The sequence below is a fragment of the Rhinopithecus roxellana genome, chromosome 17 (assembly GCF_007565055.1).
Source record: "Rhinopithecus roxellana isolate Shanxi Qingling chromosome 17, ASM756505v1, whole genome shotgun sequence".
Classification (NCBI taxonomy): domain Eukaryota; kingdom Metazoa; phylum Chordata; class Mammalia; order Primates; family Cercopithecidae; genus Rhinopithecus; species Rhinopithecus roxellana.
Window position 1 is genome coordinate 4445623 of NC_044565.1, and position 25964 is coordinate 4471586.

General features: G+C 43.7%; 1 protein-coding gene across 1 annotated transcript in view; it reads right to left on the minus strand.

Moving 5' to 3' along the window:
- Positions 1–10799, minus strand: part of FBLN7 (fibulin 7) — a 48076-nt gene extending 37277 nt beyond the window's left edge. The window contains exon 1 of the mRNA XM_030921406.1: positions 10516–10799. Coding sequence (XP_030777266.1) covers positions 10516–10590 — 75 coding nt within the window. The 5' untranslated portion in view covers positions 10591–10799. The remainder of the gene's footprint in view (positions 1–10515) is intronic.
- Between the last annotated feature and the right edge of the window lie 15165 nt (positions 10800–25964).

Here is a 25964-nt window from a genome sequence, read left to right on the forward strand (position 1 = left end):
TCAACTATGACCCCATGAGATGGGAATGTCTATTATCTCCACTGTTCAGAGGAAGAAACTGATTCACAAGGGGCAGGAACTTGCCCCACATCAGTCAACCAGGAAGGATCTGAGCCAAGACCGAGCCAGGCCTGGGAATCTTCACCACCTGCTATGCTGCCTCAGGCCCTGCTGTCTCCCAGAACAGCATCTTTCCTGTGCTAGCCTCTCAGGACGTAGTTGTGGGATGAGCACATTATCTTACTAGTTAGATTCTTTTGGTCATGCAATCAGAGAAAAGGCCTAAATTGCAGGAGCACTGAAGTGATACTGACCCATTCAGGTGATACTAACATGTTTGTATGTTTTTACACTGCAGTCTGATTCTTCTCTGGACGCATTTTTTCTTCTTCTAGTACTGCAGAGACCCCTCTCTTGGAGCTCAGTGGTCCTCTCTCTGTGTTCAAATCAGCCCAGGATTCATCTGTTCTCAGCTCCCCGAGGGCAGGTAAGGTTTTCTGGGCAATGCAACCAGTTGCTGGTCTTGCTCTCTGACCCCAGCCCCTCCTTCAGAGACGGGATAAGCATGGGGAAGGGATGCTGCAGGGCTCACAGCACCCTCCCCTTCCATCTAAGGTCCAGAGGCAGCTGATCTCCAGCAGAGGGGGAAATGTCTCAGATAGTGGCCAACCAGATGGCAAAAGCAGGGCCAAGGGTGGCTGGGGACTTTCCAGTTCCCTCCCAGTCACCACCAACATCCCCCATGCCTCTGGTCTTTGATGCGAAAAACTGTCATGTCTCAATCTTAGTACGTAGGAACCCAGCCCCATGCTGAGTTCCTTGGGTCTCACTTCCCATCAAGGCTGCCTCCTTTGAGAGATTCTGGTGCCCAGAGAGGAACACGTTTTCCTACGTACAGGAGGGGAGATGGTTACTTCCTTGAGATACACATTTTACTTACTTGAGTTACAAATTGTATTTGAGACTTGTATAAATGGATGGGTTTGGGTCCAGTCAAATTATGGGTGCTTATTTTTTCTTTAACGAAAATGTGTGTCATGTCCTTATTTTAGGTTTCAGGCAGTTACTGAAGAGCATGGGAAGTCCTGGCAGGGAGTTTGAAAGGATAAAGTTCAACCCACCCCGGGAGTCTTCCCTGGAGCCCCAGGGCTGCACAAACCTTTTGCCCTATGGATCAGGGGAGAGTGGCCAGCGCAGTTAGGCCTTTGTCAATAGCTGTGCCCAAACAACGGACACTACTCCTGGCATAGCTGGCTGAGAGGCAGGCAGGTCTGAGCCAGCATATGGAGGGAGGGCTGGTACCCAAAAGGAAGGCAAGCAGCTTCAAAGGCATCTGGCTTGACCTACCCGGAATCAAGTCTAGTGCTAAATAGGATTCCCCAGGGTGAGCAGACCTGGGAGGACATCCGTTCCTGATTGAAAGACTCCAGGCTAGCCCAAGAAACCACTGAACTGGCTGGCCATGTTTGCTTTCCCAGTGGGACATGGTGTGGACCGGGCCCTTTACACTCACTGCCCAATGCCCCCAGGGGCAGAAATGACCCCAAGGGAGCAAGGGGGCTTCCATTCTCCTCTGCAGTCAGGGCTGCCCTTGACAGGACATAGATCACATTCTTGAATGTGCCAGGGAGAAGTGGAGGCTGCTAGAGAAAGCAGAAGATGCCAGGGGAACCTCCCCATCACCACCATGCCCTGATTCCACCCATTTGTCTAAACACAGGTGCCTGTGGGAGTAAGTCTCTGGGTCACTATGATGGAGGATTTGCAAAAATCACCCCAGATCTTCCTGCCTGTGCCAACACCATATGCAAGAAGACTCTGCTCTCTTCTCTCGATTTCAAAAATTGTACTTGAAATCGAAAAGGAAGTCTGTTTTCCCACCTTTCATATCTGGGCTGGACTTGTCGCTTGCTTTGGCCAACAGGATGCAGTGGAAGTCATGCTCCAGTTCCAAGGCTGGATCTCAAGAAGTCTGTGAGCTTCTGCTCAGTCTTGGTGCTCTACGACCACCATCACTACCACCACAACCACCGTGAGAAAAGCCCCAGCTAGCCTCCTGGAGGATGAGAGGCCTCATGGAGCAGAGCCTGCATGCACCAGATGAGCTGCCCTAGACCAATCAGCCCCAGCTAGCTTGGCAGCTGACCACAGACAAACGAGCAAGGCCAGTCCAGATGAGCTGAGTCTGGCCCTGACTAGCACAGCAGACCAGCTGAGCTCAACTCAAATTGCTACCCTGGCCTGCTAACTTCAGATCCAGAGTGCGCTCTTAAAATCAAAGCAGGATCACTGTCTGTTTTGTTCCCAGTGCCTGGGCCATTGTAGGCACCAAATATCTGTTTTATGAAATACCTCATTTTAGACAGAGGTATTTATTTCAGATCAATAGATCTGAATGATTCACAAGTCCCTGCTGTTACAGCTCATCTTCATGTATTAGTATTAAATTCTCTGTTTCAGGGTTAGTGAACACTCCTCGTGCTAGGACGAGGGCAGATACTCCTGTCAATCATGGTGTCCTTTCATGCCAAGCTCTAGAGTGACCGATGAGCCATCTCAGCCTGGACTCTAGGCAGTCCCAGGCAATTGATCCGAATCGGCAGCTAAATTGACACTGATGGGGTGACTTCCCAAGCCACCCTAGGCTGGGAAAGAGCAAGCTTTTATTTTCATTTTTCCACCCTTCAGTTCATTTTTTTTTCTCAGACCGAGAACTAAGTCTTAAGTCCTGTTCCAGTGCGAGGTCTTGGTTTTCTCTGGGAAGTCAGCGGGGAGGAGAGCTGGCGGGCAGTGAGTCGGAGAGAGCGCGGGTCAGCTTTCCTCCTCTCACTTCCTCCTCTGGCCTTGCTCCCAACTGTAGGATTCAGCCACTACTTTCTTGGCCACAGAGGACCCCCCACCTACAACCTGGGATCATGATGCTACTGTTGGCCGCTTCAAAGTTTCCATGTAGAAAAACTGTGATATCTACTGTAGGCAAGTGATTTGACAAGCCCAGCAATAATGAGTTAAAAATCATTTTCCTAAGGATGTGTTCAAAAAAATAAGGGAGTAAGCCAAAGAAAGAGGAAGACATGTGATCTCAAAAATGTAGACTCCAGCTAAGGATAGCAGAGAGACTCTCTCCCAAAGCCCCTGTGTAGCCGCAGGGCCACGAGCCCAGGGAGGGCAGCAGCAAGGCGGCAGCCGAATGCAGAGAGGCCTGGGGAGTCCGGGCTCCAGGGACAAGAAGCCCTGGCAGAACATTGACTGGGAAAGAGATCCTGGAAACAATTGTGCTTGTGTAGACGGCAGACTGAGGCAAAAGGGAATAAACTCTAGGAAAATTAAAAAGTTACACAAGAAAGGAAATTAATCATAGGGAACTATTTGGCTCTGTAGTGGATTATGGAACAAAGCACTCATCTGTCATTATAGGAAATCAATTGTGTAGAAATGCGGAGTGGTCCCTAGGGTATTTAGAAGTAGGTGCCTAGAGAGAGAGGTGCTGTGGACCAATTTCTTGAAAGATACAAACTACCAAAACTCACCCCAGGGAAGAAAAATTGCTAACCTAAATAGCTCTGTATCTAAGAAATTGAATTCATAGTTAAAACTTTCCAGAAGTCTCCAGGCCCACATGGTTTCATTGGTAAATTCTACCAGACATTGGTGCCAGAAGAACTGGCACCAATTCTACACCATGTCTTCCAGAAGACAGAAAATCTGCCTTATTAACAGACTAAAGAAAAACCACAGGACCATATCAAGTGAAGTAGAAAAAAAAGCACGTGAAAAAATTCAATGTCCATTCATAATAAGTATTATATCAAACTAGGACAAGAAGGAAACCTTAGCCAGACAAGCGATACGTACAAAAAACCTACAGCCAGAACCATACTTAATGTTGAAAAAACGAATCCTTTCTTCCTAAGTTCTAGAACAAGGCAAGAATGTTCGCTCTCCTGTTAAAAATTGTACTTGAAATTCTAGTCCATGTAAAAAGGCTAAATACATAAATAAATGACACATACATTAAAAAGGAAGAAATAAAACTGCTCCAATAACATAGATGACGTGATTGTCCATGTAAAAAACCCCAGGAAATGTATTTTTTTTAAATTTCCTATAAATAATGATTGAGTTCCACAAGGTCACAAGATACAAGGTCAACGCAGAAAACCCCATTGGATTTCTCCATACTGGGGATATCCACTTGGAAATGAATTTTTTAAAAAACTATTTAAAATAGCTTCAAAAATGAAATAATTAGGTATAAGTCTAACACAGCATGTTTGTGTTGAAAACTAAAAAAATATGTACTGATGAAAGAAATCAAAGAATATCTAAATAAGTAGAAAGATATATTGTGTTCACAGATTGGAAGACTCAATACATTTAAGATGCCATTTCTCCTCTAAATGATCTATAGATTTAATGCAATTCCAATAAAAATTCCAGTGGTAGTTGTTGTTGTTGTTGTTTTTGAGACAGTTTTGCTCTTGTTGCCCAGGCTGGAGTGCAATGGCACAATCTCAGCTCATGGCTCACTGCAACCTCTGCCTCCAAGGTTCAAGCAATTCTCCTGCCTCAGCCCCCCAAGTAGCTGGGACTACGGGCATGTGCCAGCACGCCTTGTTAATTATGTATTTTTAGTATAGATGGGGTTTTACCATGTTTGCCAGACTGGTCTTGGACTCCTGACCTCAGGTGGTCTGCCACCTTCCCCTCCCAAAGCACTGGGATTACAGGCATGAGCCACTGTGGCCGACCCAGTAGAATTTCTTATAGATATAGACAACTGACTCTGAAATTTTAATGAAAAGGCAAAGAAACTAGAATAGCCAAAGGAATTTTGAAAAGGGATAATAAAGTTGGAGGACTCACTTTACTCAATTTTAAGACTTACTGTAAAGCTACAGTAATCAAGATAAGTGTGTTATTGGCAGAAATTGCCCCATACATGTATGATGAACTGATTTTTGACAAAGTTGCTAAGGCAAGTTTGCGAATCAGGAGTCTTTCAACAACAAATGGTGTTGGAACAATTGGATATCCACACAAAAAAGTGGCCTTCAACATGAATCTCGCGCCTTATTTTTAAAAAGTAACTCAACATGGATTATAATAAAAATGCAAAACTGTAAAAATTTTAGAAGCAAATTTTCATGACCTGAGGTTAGGCCAAGAGTGCTTAGACTTGACACCCAAAACACAATCCATTAAAATAAAAAATTGATAAACTAAACTTCATTAAAATTTAAAATTTTGCTCTGCAAAAGGCACTGTTAAGACAAGCTACAAACTGAGAGAAAATATTTATAACTCACATATCCAAAAAAGCCTTGTATTTAGAATACATAAAGAGTGCTCAAAATTTATTTAAAACCATCAAGGTTCGCCTGTAATCCCAAATACTCCAGAGGCTGAGGCAGGAGGGTCACTTGAGCTATGTTGCTGGCCTGGGCAACATAGCAAGACCTCGTCTCAAAAAATAAAAAGAAAGAAAAAGAAACAAACAATCCATTTTTTAAATGGGCAGAAGGCTTGAACAGATGTTTTGCCCAATAGACTATTTGGCAAATAAGCACATGAAGAGATGTTCAACATCATTAGTCATTAGGGCAATGGAAATTAAAACCACAATGAGATACTGTTACATAGTTACTAGAATGACTTGGAGAAAAACAAATCAATCTGAGAACTCTAAGTGCTGGCAAGGATGCAGTGTAGTGAGGTCTTTCATAAATGTAAAGTAGTAAAACTAATACGGAATGTAGTTGGGCAGTTTCTTACAAAGTTAAACACATATTTACCATATGACCCAGCAATCCCCCTCCCAGGTATTTACCCATAAGAAATGAAAATACATTCACATGAAAAGCATATGTGAATGCTTATACCAGCTGTATTCACAATTGCCCAAACCTGGAATGACAGCACGGGTGGCTGTTGTTCAGTGGGTGAACTGATAAACAAACAAGAGTACACCCACACCATGGAGCCCCACTCAGCAATAAAAAGGAGCCTGGCCAGGCGCAGTGGCTCATGCCTGTAATCCCAGCACTTGGGGAGGCCAAGGCAGGTGGATCACCTGAGGTCAGGAGTTTGAGACCAGCCTGACCAACACAGTGAAACCCTGTCTCTAGTAAAAAATACAAAAATTAGCCGGGCGTAGTGGTGAGCGCCTGTAATCTCAGCTACTTGGGAGGCTAAGGCAGGGGAATCATTGAACCCAGTAGGCGGAGGTGGTAGTGAGCCGAGATCACGCCACTGCCCTCCAGCCTGGGTGACAGAACAAGACTCCGTCTCAGAAAAACAAAACTAAAACAAAAAACAAAAAAATGAAAAACGAAAACAAAAAGAAAAACTAAAACTAAAAGGAGCCTATGGCTTGGGTGATTCTTAGATGCATTATACGAAGTTAACCCTTTTCTCATTTAGGAAAAAAAAAGTGCCCCTGACTGCCAGTGCTCATTTAGTTTTACAGAAACATGCTCTTTGAGGCTGAAGCAAATCTGAATGGTTTTCAATGTGAAAATTAAATACAAAAACTGTTCTTGTAGTTATTTCTAAGTAGGACTAACATCAGCATTGTCTGAATCATCAGAATCATCTATTTTGGAAAAATCAGATGCATCAATTGAATCTTTGGCCAACAACTGTTCCAAAGCAATGTTAATATCACGCGTAGGAGTGCTATGTTTTCTAGGATTTGACATTTTCAGTGATCAAGAATTACTACATTTTGTAAATGGAAATACCACTACTGAGAACAGAATTCTATAAATAGAATGATGTCTGTTTTTTCCAAAGTTGATATACCAGAGCAATGTGAAAATAAGAAAAGCGAGATATTTTGTGACAAAGTTATTTCGGGGTAAATGCTGCAGCCACAAGCACTGCCCAACGCATATCCTCAGGGCAAATGAGATTAAAGAAACTAAACTCAAAAGGCCATGTACTCTTTTCCATTTATATGACATTGTGGAGGCCGGGTGCGGTGACTCACACCTGTAATCCCAGCATTTTACAAGGCTGAGATGGGAGGATTGCTTGAGCCCAGGAGTTCGAGACCAGCCTAGGCAAGATGGCAAAACCCTGTCTCTAAAACAAAATAAAATAAAAAGTTGTATGACATGATGGAGAAGACAAACTTGTAATGGTAAATAATAGATAAGGGCTGCCAGGGCTGGGGTGGGTAGAGGGTGCGACTTCAAAGAGCAGCATGATGTAGTTTTGGGGGCAGTAGAACTGTTCTGTATCATGATTGTGGTGGTGGCTGCCATACATAGAATATAGTTCCATGGTTAAAATCATGAAATTACACATGAACAACATTTATTTTTACTTAATTATAAAAAGCAATGTATCAAATGGGAGGAGGCAACTAAAAGAATGAACCTCTCATGGTGGAATTTGGAGACCTGTGACATCTGATCACAGGGAGAGGATCGGGGAGGGAAGCCTGCGGAAACACCATAGCAGCTCCCCAAACAGATGAGGAGGTGGCTGGCAGCCTGCACCCATTGCCCGCCCAGAGCTACTGTGGGCTGAGGGTGAGGTGAGATGATGGTTAGATATTTGTTCTGGTCTCCCCAACAAGGTGTTTCTCTTCCAGTGGGAAGGCCACAGGGTGGGCACAGTGTCCAGAAAAGGGCTCCCATTCTCTGCACACCCCATACTTCTCCACCTCCTGTCCTTCCCCATGACCACCTGCTCTTCATCAGCCAGTGACAAAACCCTGCAAAGTGACTTGGGACAGATGTGCTGACAAGAGGGACACAGTGGATAGCCACAGAGGAGAGCAGGAGAGAGATGAGACTCCATCCCCACAGGAGCGCTGCTCTGGACCCTGCAGCACATGGCCTCCCCTCCCCTGTAACACACACACAGTCACACAGACATAATCACGGGCACCAATACACAAAGACATGTGCATACCCAACCACACACACTGTACAGATAGGCACACACACATACACTTACCATCACACATACAGTCACTCACACAGACACATGCACACACAAACACAGGTACCAATGCAAAAAGGTGTGTACACACAACTACACAGAGGCACACCCATCCACTGACACACACACACACACACGCTCATATTACCCTTGAGCTGTCTCCTAATACACAAAGCAAGCACATATGCCAGCAAACAGGAACCCCAAACAGGGTTGTGGCCTGCCCCCATGAGGAGCACCGCAGCCTCCTTCTAGAGCTCCTTGGAGTTGCTGTGTCAATGGGCCTCGGTCGAGGAAGCCTGTCCTCAGTGCCTCCCACCTGACCCCTCCCATCTCCTCCATGGCAAGATATGATCCTGTGGGCACAGTTCATTCTCCAAACTTGCAGAGTCTCCACCAGCCAATGGCTCTTACTGGTGGGTTCAGGAGTCTCAGGGCTCACGCTACTTTTAGGCCAGGTGTTTCCCCACCCCTGGAGCCCTATAGTGGGAATACAGACAATAAACTTGAAACCTACCAAAAGATAGCATTACAAATGATGATGGGCACTATGCCAGAGCCCTTCAGGGAGCCCAGACAGAAAATCCAGGGGCAGAGAGAGGACTTGTTTAGAGTAGAGAGAAGTCTGGAAGGTCTCTGCAGAGGATTGCTTATTTGAGCAGAGACCAAATAATGGAAGGACTCAGGTAATGCTTGTTCCAGCATGCACCAGGCCCTGGGGCCTCCTTTGTAATTCATCCTTTAAGCTTGCCTGGACAGGGGTGAGGGTGGAGAAGGGGAGACCCCTGGCCACATAGGACTGTGGGTGAAAGAGAGTCTCACTAGAATTTTTAAATGAACATCTGTGGGCAATCTGTTTTGTTCCCTTTCCCCTCACAAAGCACCTAAGACAGGTGTTTTGCAGCTAAAGACAGTAAGGTTTAGAGGATAAGAAACCTGAGAAAGCCTGGATGTAGCGGGACAGGGACTGGACCCAGAAACTCCAGGTACAGAGTCCGAGTGAGCTCACTTTGCCTCTGCAGCAGCTGCAAACATGTGACAAGTGCTTCGGTCTCACCTGGTTTCTGGGTAACCTCGGGAGACAGGTGTTTGCCTCATTCCCTAAGCAGGAAAGGTCACACAATGGCAGGGTCTGGTTCTCAAGCATCTCATCACACATCCTGTCCACGCTGCCTCCTTGGAGCCTAGGCTGGGGAGCTGGCTTAGGGATGTAACCACCTGTGCTTCCGGCATTGGGCTCAAGGTCTGAGGTGGGATTTTATTTTGTTCTGTAACCTGTAAACTTGGTAGGAGATCCCATTGCTCTGTTGGGTGGGTCTAGCGTGGCCCCAAACCGGGTCTCTGCTGCCCGGTCACTGAGTATCTCCCTGTGATGCCGCCTCACCACCTTCTGCACTAACATCACCACATCTCCTCTGAGCCAAATTCTGCTGCCTGGAATCCCTTCCTGCACCCCAGGGGCTTCTAGGTGGCCACAGGCATGCCCGCCTGGCCCGGGAAGTCAGTCTCCGGCCAGGGAGTATGGACACGTGTCTGCAGGCAAGGAAGAAATCTTGGAGTCCCACAAGAGAGACTGGGTTTATTCCGCTCATTTCTGGTTGTGTGACCTTGAATACATCCCATCCTCCCTGGGCCTCAGTTTCATTTATCTGCAAAATGGGGGTAACAGTCCCCACCTCACAGGGTTGCTCCGGGAATGAAGTGCCTGGAAGATACCGCGCAGGGGGCCTGAGACGCACCAGGCACTCGGGAAGTGTGCGCAGGCTCTCCACTACCCACTGCTGTTGGCATTGTGCGGGTAGGGGATTGGCAGTCCATGCCAGGCCCCTCACCCTGGCTTGCCAGGGCTACTCTGCTGGATGAGGGTTCTGGACTCGGCAATTCAAGTTCTCGCCTTAATTTTAAAAATCAGTTGCTAATGGTTAATATAAAAGCGAATCTGGTCAAGTATTAAATAAATAAATCCGGTGGGATTCGAACAAATGCCAATGGCAAGAAGAGAAAAATTAAACAGCAAGCCGCCTGTATATGTGTTTAAGAAGATGTAGTCCCACATCCAAGGCCTCGCCGGCTCAGGAAGGGACTGCTTCAGAAACCTCCCGGGCCACCTCTGCCTCGGAAATGCCACAAACTGCTAAGAAGGTCCTGTGAGTGTTCTAATATTTCGGTTGGAAATTTAAATGTCGGAGTTTGGAGGGTGGGGACATTTTCTAAGCTAATTGGGTGATCCAGAGCTCTCATGGAAACCCAGGAAAGACCAATGTCTCACAAATCCCTGAGAAATCTTCCTCCTCCCGGCGGTTCTCACGCGGAGCCCTCTCACCCAATGGACCGACGCTTTCGCACCCTAGCCGCGTCCTCCCAGGCGCCCTGCCCACGATGCATCTGAGATGACAGATGGGGGACCCTGCACCTCTCTCTGGAAACTGAACCCCAGCCCAGGCATCGCTCCAAGCTTTCAACTCAGGCATCCGAGTGGAAAGTGGCAAGCCCAGGTCCCCCAGCCTTAGTGCTGCCTCCCCTGCGCGCGGGACAGGGGAGGGAGGCGGGAGGGACACTGACCTGGGAAGCCCGCGGCTCGGGGCAGGCGAGGATCAGGAGCAGAAGGAAGAGCGCGCGCGGAGAGCTGGGCACCATCTTGCCAATCGGAATCTTGCTGCTTGGGAGGGGGAAATAACTTTGTCTGCCTCCCCTGCCGAGTTCGTCCCAGCGATGCGGCAGCCGCCCCTGCAGGGTGCGGGGCGCCGCGCGGTCCCGGGGCGGCTGGGGCAGGGAAGGAGGCAGGAGGCCCCCGAGCGCAATGCGTCCCGCGGGGATCGGCGCCGCCCGGCCTTTGCTCAGGTCCAGGTGCGACGTGCACCGGACCCTGGAGCAGCGCGCCACGAGCGTCCGCAGCTGCCCGCACGAGACAGTCCGGGCGAGGCGGGGAGGCGCCAGCCCCTTGGCTAAGGCCGAGGGAGGAGGGGCTGCCCGGCCAGGAATGCGCCTGGGAGCGCGCCCAACCCGCGCGGCTCCCCGAGGAGGCCGGGCGCGACGCCGAGGACGAGCGCGGGCATCCTCAGGGCCTGGCAGGGATGGGCGGCCCGTGCCCCGCACATGTGCGGGTGACTGGAAGCCCACCCTGGGCAGGTTCACTCCTGACTGTCCCATTTCCCAACCAAGTAGACTGAGGCTCAGTCACCAAGGACAAGTGGCCGAACAGAAACCCAAACCCAGGTCTGTTCTACTTCAGAGCCCACGCGACACCCTCCTCCCGACAGTCCTAGAAGGGGACCAGGAGATGGGCTTCATAAGCTTGACACGGGGTGGACTGAGTTCTCCATCCAAATAAACTAGTGTCCCTTTAAATAATGCAACGGAGGTGTGAGAACAGGCACGCACAGTGAGTAGATAGACACAGTGATACAGTGAGTGGATCTACAGCCCTTCTGATTCACTGTCCTCCTTGCTCAAGGGAAGGAGAAACTCAGTTTAAATCGGAGGTCAGGTTCTAGAACATTGCATGCCTTGCTAAAGTCGAATCAGGAAGTGCCAGGCCGGCATGAGCTGTCTGAAGTCCCCTGCCATCAGGGCTGTGGTACAACCAGATGCTTCAGACCTGAGCTCCCGGAAGGCATGATTGACATTCTTTCTGGAAGGTTTTCTGAAGGCAGTTGCTGCAGATGTCCTGGGACACACAAGTCTGGTCAAGCCCCAGACCCCTTTTTCCTCTTCCACATTTCACTTCGTTGAGCCCACTCAGAGCTCAAGGAATGGAGAGCCCGGAAGACTGCGACCGCAGAGCAGGAGCTGTTCCCAGTGGCGGCCAGAAAGGAAAGTTGGAATCCTGGCTTAGTCCCTTCAAACTGCTATAGCAAAATACCATCAACTGAGTGGCTTATAAACAATAGAAGGTATTTCTCACAGTTCTGGAGGCTGGGAGGTCCAAGATCAAGGTGCCAACAGATTAAGTGTTTGTCGAGGGCCGGAGTTCTGGTTCCCGTGTCCTCACAGGGGCAAGGCAGCTCTCTGGGGCCCCTTTTCTGAGGGCACTAATCCTATTTGTGAGCACTCTGCACTCATGACCTAGTCACCTCCCAAATGTCCCACCTCCTAATACCATCATCTGGGGAATGAGGTTTCCAACATATAAATTTAGGGGAGACACTAACATTCAGAACCTAGCCAGTGCCCCAAAAAGCAGGGGATATGGTTCAGGCTGGCCTCCTGGTCACTGGTTATGCAGGAAATCCTACAGTACTGCTCCCCCAACTTCCCCATGCAAAGGAAGTGGAATGGGACCCATCTAACCTTTTTTTTTTCCTTGAGACAGAGTCTTGCTCTGTTGCCCAGGCTGGAGTGCAGTGGCCTGATCTCAGCTCACTGTAGCCTTGCCTCCCTGGTTCAAGTGATTCTCCTGCCTCAGCCTCCCAAGTAGCTGGGGCTACAGGCATGCACCACCATGCCTGGCTAATTTTTGTATTTTTAGTAGAGACAGGTTTTCACCATGTTGGCCAGGCTTGTCTTGAACTCCTGACTTCAAATGACCCACCCGCCTCAGCCTCCCGAAGTGCTGGGATTATAGGTGTGAGCCACTGCAGCTGGTAAGGGATCCACATAATCTTATTTTGCATTCCTGGTTGAACATCCTGAAGAGAGACATGGTCATACCCCTGCTTCTCCCTGTCCAGGTGGAGAGGATGGGACAGCATGACCTGATCCAGGGCAGCCTGTTGAGATTGTGGTTTTCTGCCTCGATCTCTCATGTGTTTGCTGTCTATACCAAAAGCCAGTACCCTGCTCCCTCTCTGTCTCTCTGTTTTCTGCCCTATACTTGAAAAGTTTCCTCCTGGTCAGTGTGGCTGCATTTATTAATATTTTGTGTCCTGTCCCACCTTGTGTTTACATGACCTTCTCTGGAAGGCCAGCTCTTCTGGCTCTCAGCCTTGTTCTGGCTGTGCACTGCGAACCAGACACTGGGCAGATGCAAGCAAGCCTTCTTTTCTCTTCTCCTGCCCTCTCTATGAAGTCATAAAGCTGGAAGAGATTCTTGATTTCACAGATGAAGAAGCTGAATTGGGGCATGGTTGACTGACTTGCCCAAGGAATGCAAACTCTGGTCTCAAGATCCCCCCTCCTAGAGCAGTGCTGTTTCTAGGACAGACTACCTTTGACTTTATCCCACCTTTCATTTTAGGGCTACTATGTTACTTATATTAAATATATGATCACAGGATTTCAGGAATTTTATTTACAGAAATAGGGGGGTTTTCTGTTTGTTTTTTCATGTTTTTTGTTTTCCTGGGCTTTTGCTTTTGTTTTTATTTTTCAAATATTTCTAAGTTTCAACAGGATTTCTTTTTCCTATGTAATACTTTCTGTTTGTTAACCTTGCCCTATGGCTGCCTTCCCTCTAGTGTTCTGGCATCTGGTCTGAATGAACCTTCTAAGTTCTGACTGCCCCAGCAGCACTGTCCGGTCTCTGTCTTTGTCCTCAGCTGCCCTGGATCTGCAGTAATCATGGCAGAGCCTATCAAGTCCAGAACCTACCAAGGCTGTCTGCAAGCAGATAACCCATGAAATTCAGCTGGGTGCTCTACCTTTAAGCCCCCAACCCTCATTTAATACAATGGGCTTATCAGTCTTTTTTTTTTTTTTTTTTTTTTTTTTTTTTTTTTTTTTTTTTTTTTTTGAGACAGTCTCACTCTGTTGCCCAGGCTGGAGTGCAGTGGTGCGATCTCAGCTCACTGTAACCTCTGCTGCCTCACAGGGGCAAGCAATTCTCCTGCCTCAGCCTCCCGAGTAGCTGGGATTACAGGCACCTGCCACCATGCCCAGACGATTTCTGTATTTTTAGTAGAGACAGGGTTTCACCATCTTGGTCAGGCTGGTCTTGAACTCCTGACCTCATGATACACCCACCTCGGCCTCACAAAGTGCTGGGATTACAGGCGTGAGCCACCATGCCCGGCCGTTATCAGCTATTTAATTCCTCTATTTCCCCTCTATTTAGTTTTCAAGAGAATATTCTTGAGTGTTGGGGGATTGGTTTGGTGGGGGTCAACACGTCTACAGAAAGTATTTTAAAAGTCTTTTGGTAAGATCAGTTGCCATCCCCTGGGATCCATGCTCTGATACATTCATGTTCTCTATGCAACATGGGCATGCAACACAAAATGGGAAGATTTGTTGTAGAAATCTGTGTTTAAGACCCCAGCAGAGGCCAGGTGAGGTGGTTCATGCCTATAATCACAGCACTTTGGGAGGCCGAGGCAGGTGGATCACTTGAGGTCAGGAGTTCGAGACCAGCCTGGCCAACATGGTGAAACGCTGTCTCTACTAAAAGTACAAAATTAGCCGGCTGTGGTAGCAGGCACCTGTAATCCCGGTTACCTGGCAGGCTGAGGCAAGAGAATCACTTGAACATAGGAGGCGGAGGTTGCAGTGAGCTAAGATTGTGCCACTGCACTATGGCCTGGGCAACAGAGTGAGACTCCATCTCAAAAAAAAAAAACCAGCAGAAGCAAGATTCAGTCTGAAATCATCCTTCCAGAGCTGTCCTGGGGGCTCCTCTGGGTCCCCCATGGTGCACCATACCATGTTGCACACCATTTTGGGTTCATGGACTTATTGATTCGGCTATGGCTGAGTCTTACTGTCAGATCATTTGCAGCTGCTTCTCTCCCTTTTCATCCTTTACCCCACATTTCTCTGTGGTTCTAAATATCATCAACCCCCACAAAGCACCTACAGAGGTCCCAGGAACAAAGCCCAGCATGTTAGCCTGACAGGATAATAGGATAGAAACAGTGTAGGGAGAATGGTCTAGCAGGGGTGCAGTGACTTCATCCAATTCATTCATTACAAAAATACCTATCAAGTGCCAACTCTGGGCATGGCCCTGTGCCAGGCACTACATTACCACATTTTATCTAGAGCTTTAGTCAGCAGAACTGTGCAGTCCTGTGCTGAACGCTGAAGAGACTGTCTACTTATGTATGATATCAGGACTGCTAGTAGAAACCGTTCCCCCCAGAAAACCGTTTCCAATTTTACAAGATGAAAACCTGTGGAAAAGCAGATTTCATTGTGCTGTGATTAAAGACCAAACACCAGTTAACATCTGCCAAAAGAAGCAAAACATTGAACATCCACGAATGCCATTCCACATGCCTTTGGAAGCAGCAGAGTGGTGGATGCAGTCAGGCACACACAGCCTTTGAAATCAGACATGCCTGGGCCAAATCTTACCCCCTTCTTGCTGCCAGTTTGAACTTGTAACTCTCTTAATCTTTACAGGCCTCAGTTTCTTGATTTGTATATGAGAATACAAGTATTTATCAAAGAGATTATGAGATTTCAAAATAATAAAGTGCCTAAAACAATGCTGAGCATAAAGTAAGTGCTCAGTTAAAGGGACATTGCTTATACTGATGGTACCTCATATAGGGACAACATAAGAAGGAAACAAACATGTCTTGAGCACCTACTGTAAACCAGTCACAAATGCTCTCATTTGTTCTCATGACAACCCAGTGAAATGGGTCCCATTTTTAATCCCATTTGTTCTTTTCTCTTTCCTAAGTGTCTCGGCTGGGTTGAGAAATAAAGGGAAAGAGCACAAGAGAGAGAAATTTAAAACTGGGTGTCCGGGGGAGACATCACATGTTGGCAGGATCCATGATGTTCCCTGAGCCGTAAAACCAGCAAGTTTTTATTAGCAATTTTCAAAAGGGGAGGGAGTGCACGAATAGGGTGTGGGTCACAGAGATCACATACTGCACAAGGTAATAAAATATCACAAGGCAAACGGAGGCAGGGCAAGATCACAGAACCACCAGATGAGGCAAAATTAAAATTGCTAATGAAGTTTCGGGACGCATTGTCATTGATAACATCTTATCCGGAGACAGGGTTTGAGAGCAGATAACCTGTCTGACCAAAATTTATTAGGCGGGAATTTCCTCGTCCTAATAAGCCTCGGAGCGCTACAGGAGACCGGGGCTTATTTCATCCCTTCGGCTTCGACCATAAAAGATGGCACGCCTTGAGAGGGCTGTTCATAGACCCACCCTCAGGGCACATTCTCTTTCTCAGGGATGTTCCTTGCTGAGAAAAAGAATTCAGTGATATTTCTCCCATTTGCTTTTGAAAGAGGAGAAATATGGCTCTGTTCCATCTGGCTCACCAGCAGCCAGTTCAAAGTTACTTCTCATTCCCTGATCATCGCTGTTATCCTGTTCTTTTTTTAAGATGCCCAGATTTGGCCGGGCGCGGTGGCTCAAGCCTGTAATCCCAGCACTTTGGGAGGCCGAGGCGGGCGGATCACAAGGTCAGGAGATCGAGACCGTCCTGGCTAACATGGTGAAACCCTGTCTCTACTAAAAAATATAAAAAACTAGCCGGGCGAGGTGGCGGGCGCCTGTAGTCCCAGCTACTCGGGAGGCTGAGGCAGGAGAATGGCGGGAACCCGGGAGGCGGAGCTTGCAGTGAGCTGAGATCTGGCCACTGCACTCCAGCTTGGGTGACAGAGCGAGACTCCCTCTCAAAAAAAAAAAAAAAAAAAAAAAAAAGATGCCCAGATTTTCACAATTGCTTCAAAGAGAATAAAATACCTAGGAATCCAACTTACAAGGGATGTAAAGGACCTCTTCAAGGAGAACTACAAACCACTGCTCAGTGAAATAAGAGAGGACACAAACAAATGGAAGAACATACCATGCTCATGGATAGGAAGAATCAATATTGTGATAATGGCCATACTGCCCAAGGTAATCTACAGATTCAATGCCATCCCCATTAAGCTACCAATGACTTTCTTCACAGAATTGGAAAAAACTGCTTTAAAGTTCATATGGAACCAAAAAAGAGCCCGCATTGCCAAGACAATCCTAAGTCAAAAGAACAAAGCTGGAGGCATCACGCTACCTGACTTCAGACTGTACTACAAGGCTACAATAACCAAAACAGCATGGTACTGGTACCAAAACAGAGATATAGACCAATGGAACGGAACAGAGCCCTCAGAAATAATACCCCACATCTACAGCCATCTGATCTTTGACAAACCTGACAAAAACAAGAAATGGGGAAAGGATTCCCTATTTAATAAATGGTGCTGGGAAAATTGGCTAGCCATAAGTAGAAAGCTGAAACTGGATCCTTTCCTTACTCCTTATACGAAGATTAATTCAAGATGGATTAGAGACTTAAATGTTAGACCTAAAACTGTAAAAACCCTAGAAGAAAACCTAGGTAATACCATTCAGGACATAGGCATGGGCAAGGACTTCATGTCTAAAACACCAAAAGCAATGGCAACAAAAGCCATAATTGACAAATAGGATCTAATTAAACTAAAGAGCTTCTGCACAGCAAAAGAAACTACCATCAGAGTGAACAGGCAACCTGCAGAATGGGAGAAAATTTTGGCAATCTACTCATCTGAGAAAGGGCTAATATCCAGAACCTACAAAGAATGCAAACAAATTTACGAGAAACAAACAAACAACCCCATCAAAAAGTGGGCAAAGGATATGAATAGGCATTTTTCAAAAGAAGACATGCATACAGCCAACAGGCACATGAAAAAATGCTCATCATCACTGGCCATCAGAGAAATGCAAATCAAAACCACAGTGAGATACCATCTCACACCAGTTAGAATGGCGATCATTAAAAAGTCAAGAAACAACAGGTGCTGGAGAGGATGTGGAGAAATAGGAACACTTTTACACTGTTGGTGGGATTGTAAACTGGTCCAACCATTGTGGAAAACAGTATGGCGATTCCTCAAGGATCTAGAACTAGAAATACCATTTGACCCAGCCATCCCATTACTGGGTATATACCCAAAGGATTATAAATCATGCTGCTATAAAGACACATGCATATGTATGCTTATTGCGGCACTATTCACAATAGCAAAGACATGGAATCAACCCAAATGTCCATCAGTGACAGACTGGATTAAGAAAATGTGGCACATATACACCATGGAATACTATGCAGCCATAAAAAAGGATGAGTTCATGTCCTTTGTAGGGACATGGATGCAGCTGGAAACCATCATTCTCAGCAAACTATTGCAAGAACAGAACACCAAACACCACATGTTCTCACTCATAGGTGGGAATTGAACAATGAGATTACTTGGACTCTGGAAGAGGAACATTACACCCCGGGGCCTATTATGGGGAGGGAGGAGGGATGGCATTGGGAGTTGTACCTGATGTAAATGACGAGTTGATGGGTGCAGCACACCAACATGGCACAAGTATACATATGTAACAAACCTGCACGTTGTGCACATGTACCCTAGAACTTAAAGTACGATAAAAAAAAAAAAAAAAAAGATGCCCAGATTTCTTATTGTTCAAACACATATGCTCTACAAACAATTTGTGCAGTTGACACAATCATCACAGGGTCCTGAGGTGATATTCATCCTCCTCATCTTATGAAGAAGATGATGGGATTAAGAGATTAAAGTAAAGACAGGCAGAGGAAATCACAAGGGTATTGACTGGGGAAGTGATAAGTGTCTATGAAATCTTCACAATTTATGTTCAGAGATTGCAGTAAAGACAGGCGTAAGAAATTATAAAAGTATTAATTTGGGGAACTAACAAATGTCCATGAAATCTTCACAATCTATGTTCTTCTGCCACGGCTTCAGCCGGTCCCTCCGTTTGAGGTCCCTGGAACAACACTTTGGAAGCAGCAGAGTGGTGGATGCAGTCAGGCACACACAGCCTTTGAAATCAGACATGCCTGGGCCAAATCTTACCCCCTTCTTGCTGCCAGTTTGAACTTGTAACTCTCTTAATCTTTACAGGCCTCAGTTTCTTGATTTGTATATGAGAATACAAGTATTTATCAAAGAGATTATGAGATTTCAAAATAATAAAGTGCCTAACACAATGCTGAGCATAAAGTAAGTGCTCAGTTAAAGGGACATTGTTTATACTGATGGTACCTCATATAGGGACAACATAAGAAGGAAACAAACATGTCTTGAGCACCTACTGTAAACCGGTCACAAATGCTCTCATTTGTTCTCATGACAACCCAGTGAAATGGTTCCCACTGTTAATCCCATTTTATAGACTGTGAAATTGAAGCTTAGAATGCTTCAGTAGGTTGTCCAAGATCAAACTGAAATTGAATAAATGCTAAGCAAAAAGAAAACCTGGATAAGAGGTGTAAGTGCTAATTTTGCAACTTTTAAGTCTAAAATTATCTTTAAATAAATGTGTATGTACAATTTAATGTTTTCTTTCACTTTATGTCAGTTATACATTATAGTTTTCAAGGAATTCTTAAATTTTATCTAATTTGCCAAATTTAGTGGCATAAAATAGTATTATTCACTTATCTTTTTAATGGCTGTAGGATCTGTAGTGGTAGCCCTTCTTTTATTCTTAATATTGATGATTTGTGCTCTTTCCCTTTTTTCTTAATTATTATAGCTAAACATTTATAATTTTTTTTCTTCTCAAAGAGCCAAATTTTTGCTTTATTAATTTTCTCAAGTGTTTGTTTAAAATTTCATTGGTTTCTGCTCATATCTTTATTTGTTTCAATACTACCTAGGATTTGTTTTAATCAGGTGTGGTAAGACACATAGACATGAAAATGATTTCCATGAAGAAAGAAGTTTTTATCATACTCACAGTCTCCTAAGAACAAGAGGGATGGTATATCAAGCAGGATCACACAGGAAAATGCCAAGGTGAGATGAGCAGGCAGAGAGAGAGGAAAAGAGAGAGAGAGGAACTGTGGACAAGAGACTTTATTATGGTTTTTGCAGGAAGGAACAATTGAAACAAGGTAAGCAAGCTAAGCAGGTTTAGGATTGGATAGTTTGAATAGTTTGGATGGGCTCTAGGCTCTAGGGGTGGTCCCTAGACCACCCAGTTTTGTAGTGTTTAGGGCAAAAGTATATCATACCAGATAAAAGGAAGCAAGCAGGAGTACGGACTTGGAGTTATTTGGTTTGCATATAAAATGCATGCTCTAGAGCAAGTCATTTACTTTACTATCTTTCAGAATTTGCAAACTCCAGAGGAGCAGCCCTTTCAGGTCAGCAAGGCCCCAGATGCAAGAACATTGAAAATACAGAAAATAAGAAAATAAAGCTTATGTTATATTATTGTTTTATTGCTTTCTCTTTCTTTGGGTTTACTCACTCAGCTGTATTTTTCCTAGATTATCAAAATTGAAATAATTATAATTGACTCTATACCTTTCTTCTTTCCTAATATAAGTGCTTAAAGTTATAGCACTCCCTCTAAGTACTACTTTAGCTGCATACTGCAAATATTGATGTATGGCTTTTTCATTTTCATGTAGTTCAGAATGCTTTCTAAATTTTCTCATAATTTTTTCTTTGATCCATGGGTTACTTAGAACTGTGTGGTTTAATTTCCACATATTTGGTTTCTTTCCAGACATCTTATTATTTATTTATAATTTAATTCCACTGTGGTCAGAGAAGACACTATATGTTTTCAGTTCTTTCTTTCCTTTTCTCTTTCTCTCTTTCTTTCTCTTTCTTTCTTTTCTTTCCCCTTCCTTCCTTCCTTCCTTCCTTCCTTCCTTCCTTCCTTCCTTCCTTCCTTCCTTCCTTCCTTCCTTCCTTCCTTTCCTTTCCTTTCTTTTTCTCCACTATGTTTTCAGTCCTTCCTTCCTTCCCTCCTTCTCCTTCTTTCTTCTTTCTCTTTCTTTCTTTCTTTTCTTTTGCTTTTGTTCTTTCCTTCTTTTTTTTGAGACAGATTCTCTGTCACTGAGTGTGACTTTTTTACATAGCATATAATTGAGTCTTACCTTTTTTATCCACTGTGAAAAATCTTTGCCTTTTAATCTGAATGTTTGGTTTATTTAAATTTAATGTAATTACTGATATGGCTGAATTTAGGCCTACCATTTTATCATTTGTTTTCTATTTGTTTTCTTTGTTTGTTTATTTATTCATTTATTGAGATGGAATCTTGCTCTGTCTTCCAGACGCAGTGCAGTGGTGCGATCTTGGCTCACTGCAACCTCCGCCTCCGAGGTTCAAGTGATTCTCCTGCCTCAGCCTCCTGAGTAGCTGGGATTTCAGGCGCCTGCCACCACACCTGGCTAATTTTTGTATCTTTACTAGAGACGGGGTTTCACCATGTTGGTCAGGCTTGTCTCAAACTCCTGACTTCAGGTGATTCACCCACCTCAGCCTCCCAAAGTGCTGGGATTATAGGCATGAGCCACTGCACTCGGCCAGTTCCCTCTGTTTTTTATTCCTCTGTTTTCCTTTTCTGTCTTCTTTTAGATTAATTGATTGAATTGTTTAAAATTTCATTTCAATTCTTTTATTGACTTTTAAAGTATACCTCTGCATTATTGTTATAATTGTTTAATGTCTACCACTGGATCACAAGATACATTCTTAACTTATCATAGTGTTTTTTAGGGTTAACAGTGTATACAGCATATAAAATGTAAGAAGGCCAAATGTGGTGACTCATGTCTGTAATCCCAGCACTTTGGGAGGCTAAAGCAGGTGGATCGCTTGAGGCCAGGAGTTCTAGACCAGCCTAGGCAAGATAGTGAGACCCTGTCTCTACAAAAATAAAATGAAAAACATTAGCCAGGCATCGTGGTGTGTGCCTGTAGTCTCAGTTACTTGGAAGGCTGAGGCAGGAGGATCACTTGAACCTGAACAGTTGAGAGGGCAGTGAGCCGTGATAGTGCCACTACACTCCAGTCTGGGCAATAGAACAAGACCCTGTCTCAAAAAAAAAAAAAAAGAAGTAAATAAGTAAATTAAATAACATGTAAAAAGCTTGCAATGAAATGGGCCAGTTACCAACTCCTGTCATTTATGCTATGGTGGTCATATGTATATTATGTCCGTATATTTTAAAACTCCATAGTGTAATATTATAATTTTTGCTTTAAATAGTCGTATAGGTTTTTAACAAATTTTTAGCAAGAATACTCTTACATATTTACAGATACAGTTACAATTTCTGGTGCTGTTCATTTTGTTTTGAAGACACAAGTTCCCTTCTGATATCATTTTCCTTCAGCATGAAAAACATTCATTAGCATACTTTGTATTGTATGGTTGCTAGCAACAAATTTTTTAAAATATGATTTATCTGAAAATGTCTTTATTTTGACTTTGTCCTTGAAGACTATTTTTGGTAGATAAAGAATTCTGGGTTGACTTTTTTTACATTCAGCACTTTAACAATGTCACTGACCTAGCATCTATTCTTTCTGATGAGAGGTCAGATTCATTTCTGTCATTGTTCATTTGTACGTGATGTGCCATTTCTTCCCATTCATTGTGGTTTCAGTATTATATTTGCGTCTTTGGATTTCTGCAGGTAAAGCATGCCTACAAGTACTTTTCTGCATATTCTGGTTGGAGTTCACTTAGCTTCTTGAATCTATACATTTGTGTCTTTCACCAAATTTAGGGAATTTTGGGCCATTATTTAATCATTTAATCTAGTAATTTTTCTCCTATGTTCTCTCCTTCCTGTCCTTTTAGGACTAGTTTTGCTTTAGAACTTTTACTGTTGTCCCACAAGTCCACAAGGCACTGTTCTTTCTTTTTTCTTTTTCTTTGTGTATTTAAGGTTGAATATTTTCTATTGGTCTAGCTTCAAGTTCACTGACTCTTCTGTCACCTCAATCTGTCACTAAACACATCCAGTAAATTTTTTATTCTATAAGTTGGTCTCGTATTTCCATTTTTTGTCATTGTTTTTGTTTTTTTAAAATATTGTTTTCTATTGAGATTTTCTATTTGGTTATTTATTATAAACTTTATTTTCCCCTTTAGCTCCTTGGGAACAGTTATATCTGCAGTTTTAAAATCCTTTTTTTTTTTTTTTTTTTTGGTCATTTGCCATCTCGTGTGCTCTGAGGCTCAATAGCTATTGCTTGTCTTCTGAGTAGGGGTCCCTTTTTCTGGTTTACTAGTATGCCTAGTTATTTGGGATTGTATCCGGGGATTGTTAATGATATGTTGTAGATGCTCCTTATTCTGTTGTGTTACCCTGAATATAACTTTTCAAAATTGAGATATAATTCATTTACCACAAAATTCACCACATTATAGGGTATGACAGAGCAGCTTTTTAGTGTATTCACAAAGTTGTGCCATCATCACAAATATTGAATTTAAGAACATTTTCATCATTCAAAAAAGATACCCTATGCCCATTAGCAGTCATTCCTCATTCTTCTATTCCTTTGGCAGTAGGAAACCGCTAATCTACTTTCTGTCTATGAATTTGCCTATTCTGGGAATTTTGTAAAAACAGAGTAATAAAATATGGGGCTTTTGTGAGTGCTTTTCTTTCAGTTAACGTGCTTCAAGAATCATCTGTTTTGTCACATTTAACAGTATTTCATTGACTTTTACGGCTGAATAATATTCAGTTGTATGGATATGTCATATTTGAGTTATCCATTCATCAACTGAATGGTTTGTTTACAATTTGTGGCTATTATGGTGAATCCTACAATGAGCATTCATGTACAAGTTTTTGTGTAGACACGTTTGCATTTCTGTTAGGTATATACCTAGGAGGGTATTGCTGAGTCATATGGTAACTCTTTAATCATTTGATTACCGGCCAGACTGTTTTCCAAAGGGGTTGTACCATTTTACTTCCCACCAGCAGGGTAGAAGAGTTTCAGTTTCTCCATATTCTCATTAACACTGTTATTTTCCTTTTTTGTTATTTTTATTACGACAGCTATCTTAGTGGGTGTAAAGTGGTATCTTACTAAGGTCGTGATTTTCATTTTCTTGATTAGTAATGTCTAGAGCATCTTTTTATGTGCTTCTTGGCCTGTCGTATATCTTCCTAAAATGTGTATTCAGAACCTTGGCCATGTTTTGGTTAGATTATTTGTCCTTTTATTATTGAGTTGAAGGAGTTCTTCATACAGTCTAGATACAAGTCAGATATATGACTTGCAAATAGTTTCTCCCATTCTGTGGGTTGATTTTCATTTTTTGATAGTGTCCTTTGAAACACAGAGTTCTTAATTTTGATGGAGTCCAATCTATCTGTTTCTTTCTCTTCTTGCTTATGCTTTTGGTGTGAACTCTAAGAATAGTTTGTCAAATCTAAAGTCATGAAGATTTACCCATATGTTTTCTTCTTAGAGATGTATGGATCTAGCTCTCACTTTTATGCCTTTGGTCCATTTTGAGTTATTTTTTGTATATATTCTCAGGTAGGGGTCCAGCTTCATTCTTTTGCATGTGGCTATGCAGTTGTCCCAGCACCAATTGTTAAAGAGACTGTCCTTTCTCCATTGAATGGTCTTGGCACTCTTGTTGAAAATCAACTGACTATAGATGTATGGGTTTATTTCTAGACTCTGAATTCAATTCCATTGATCTATATATCTATCCTTGTGCAATTACTGAACTGTCTTGATTATAGTTGCTTTAAAGTAAGTTTTGATATGTGTGAGTCCTCATCTTAGTTCTTACTCAACATTATTTTGACTATTCTGAGTCCCTTGAAATTGCATATAAATTTTAAAGTCAGCTTCTCAATTTCTACAAAGAAGCTGGCGGGGATTCTCATAAGGATTGCATTATCAGAATTAAGGTCAATTTGGGGAAGATTGCTATCTTAACAGTGTTAAGTCTTCTGATCTATGAACATGGAATTTTTTCAATTCATTTATAGATTATTTTTTTCAACAATATTTTATGGTTTTTAGTGTACAAATTTTGCACTTCCTTTGTCAGATTCATTCCTAAGTATTTTGCTTTATTTTATGTATTTTAGAAATAAGATCTCACTCTATTGCCCAGGCTAGAGTGCAGTGGTGTGATCATAGCTCACTAAAACCTCCAAGTCTTGGGCTGAAGTGGTCATCATGTCCTAGCCTCCTGAATAGGTAGGACCACAAATGTCCATTGTCGTGCCTGGTTAATCTTTTCTTTTTCTTTTTCTTTTTCTTTTTTTTTGAGACAGAGTCTCTGTCACCCAGGCTGGAGTGCAGTGACGTGATCTTGGTTCACTGCAACCTCTGCTTCCAGCGTTCAAGTGATTCTCCTGCCTCAGCCTCCTGGGTAGCTTGGATTACAGGAGCCCACCACCATGCCCAGCTAATTTTTGTATTTTTAGTAAAGACAGGGTTTCGCGATGTTGGCCAGGCTGGTCTCAAACGCCTTACCTCAAGTAATCCACACGCCTTGGCTTCCCAAAGTGTCAAGTAATTCTTTTAATCTTTTAGTCTTTTGTAGGGTCTCCCTATGTTGTCCAGGCTGATCCTGAACTCCTGGCCTCAAGCGGGCCACCTGCCTCAGCCTCCCAAAGTGTTAGGATTACAGGCATGAGCCATTGTATTTTGTTCTCTTTGATGCTATTGTAAATGGGTTTCTTACTTTCATTTTTGGATTATTCATTGCAAGCTTAAGGAATATGATTGATTTTCATATGTCAATCTTGTATCCTGAAACCTTACAGAACTCATTATTGTTCTAATCGTTTTTTAGTGGTTTCCTTAGAGATTTTTATATACAAGATCATTAAATCTGCAAATAGAGATATTTTTATTTTTCCATTTCAATAACTTTTCTTTTTTCTTTCTTTCTTTCTTTTCTGATTTCCCTGGCTAGAAGCTCCAGTACAATGTTGAACAGAAGTGGTGAGAGATGACATTCCTGTCTTTTCCAGATCTTAGGGGGTGTCTTAGTCTGTTAAGCCTGTTATAACAAAATATCTTGGACTGGGAAATTTATAAACACAAATTTATTGCTCACATTTCTGGGGGCTAGGAAGTCCAAGATCAAGGTGCCAGGAGATTCAGTGTCTGGTAAGAGCTTGGTCTGTCCCTCATAGATGGCAACTTCTTGTTGAATTCTCACATGGTGGAAGGGGCAAACAAGCTCCCTTGGGCCTCTTTGATAAGGGCAGTAATCAAATTCATGAGGATGCTACCATCATGACATAATCACTTTCTATAGGTCGCACCTCTTTTTATTTTTAATCATACTTTAAGTA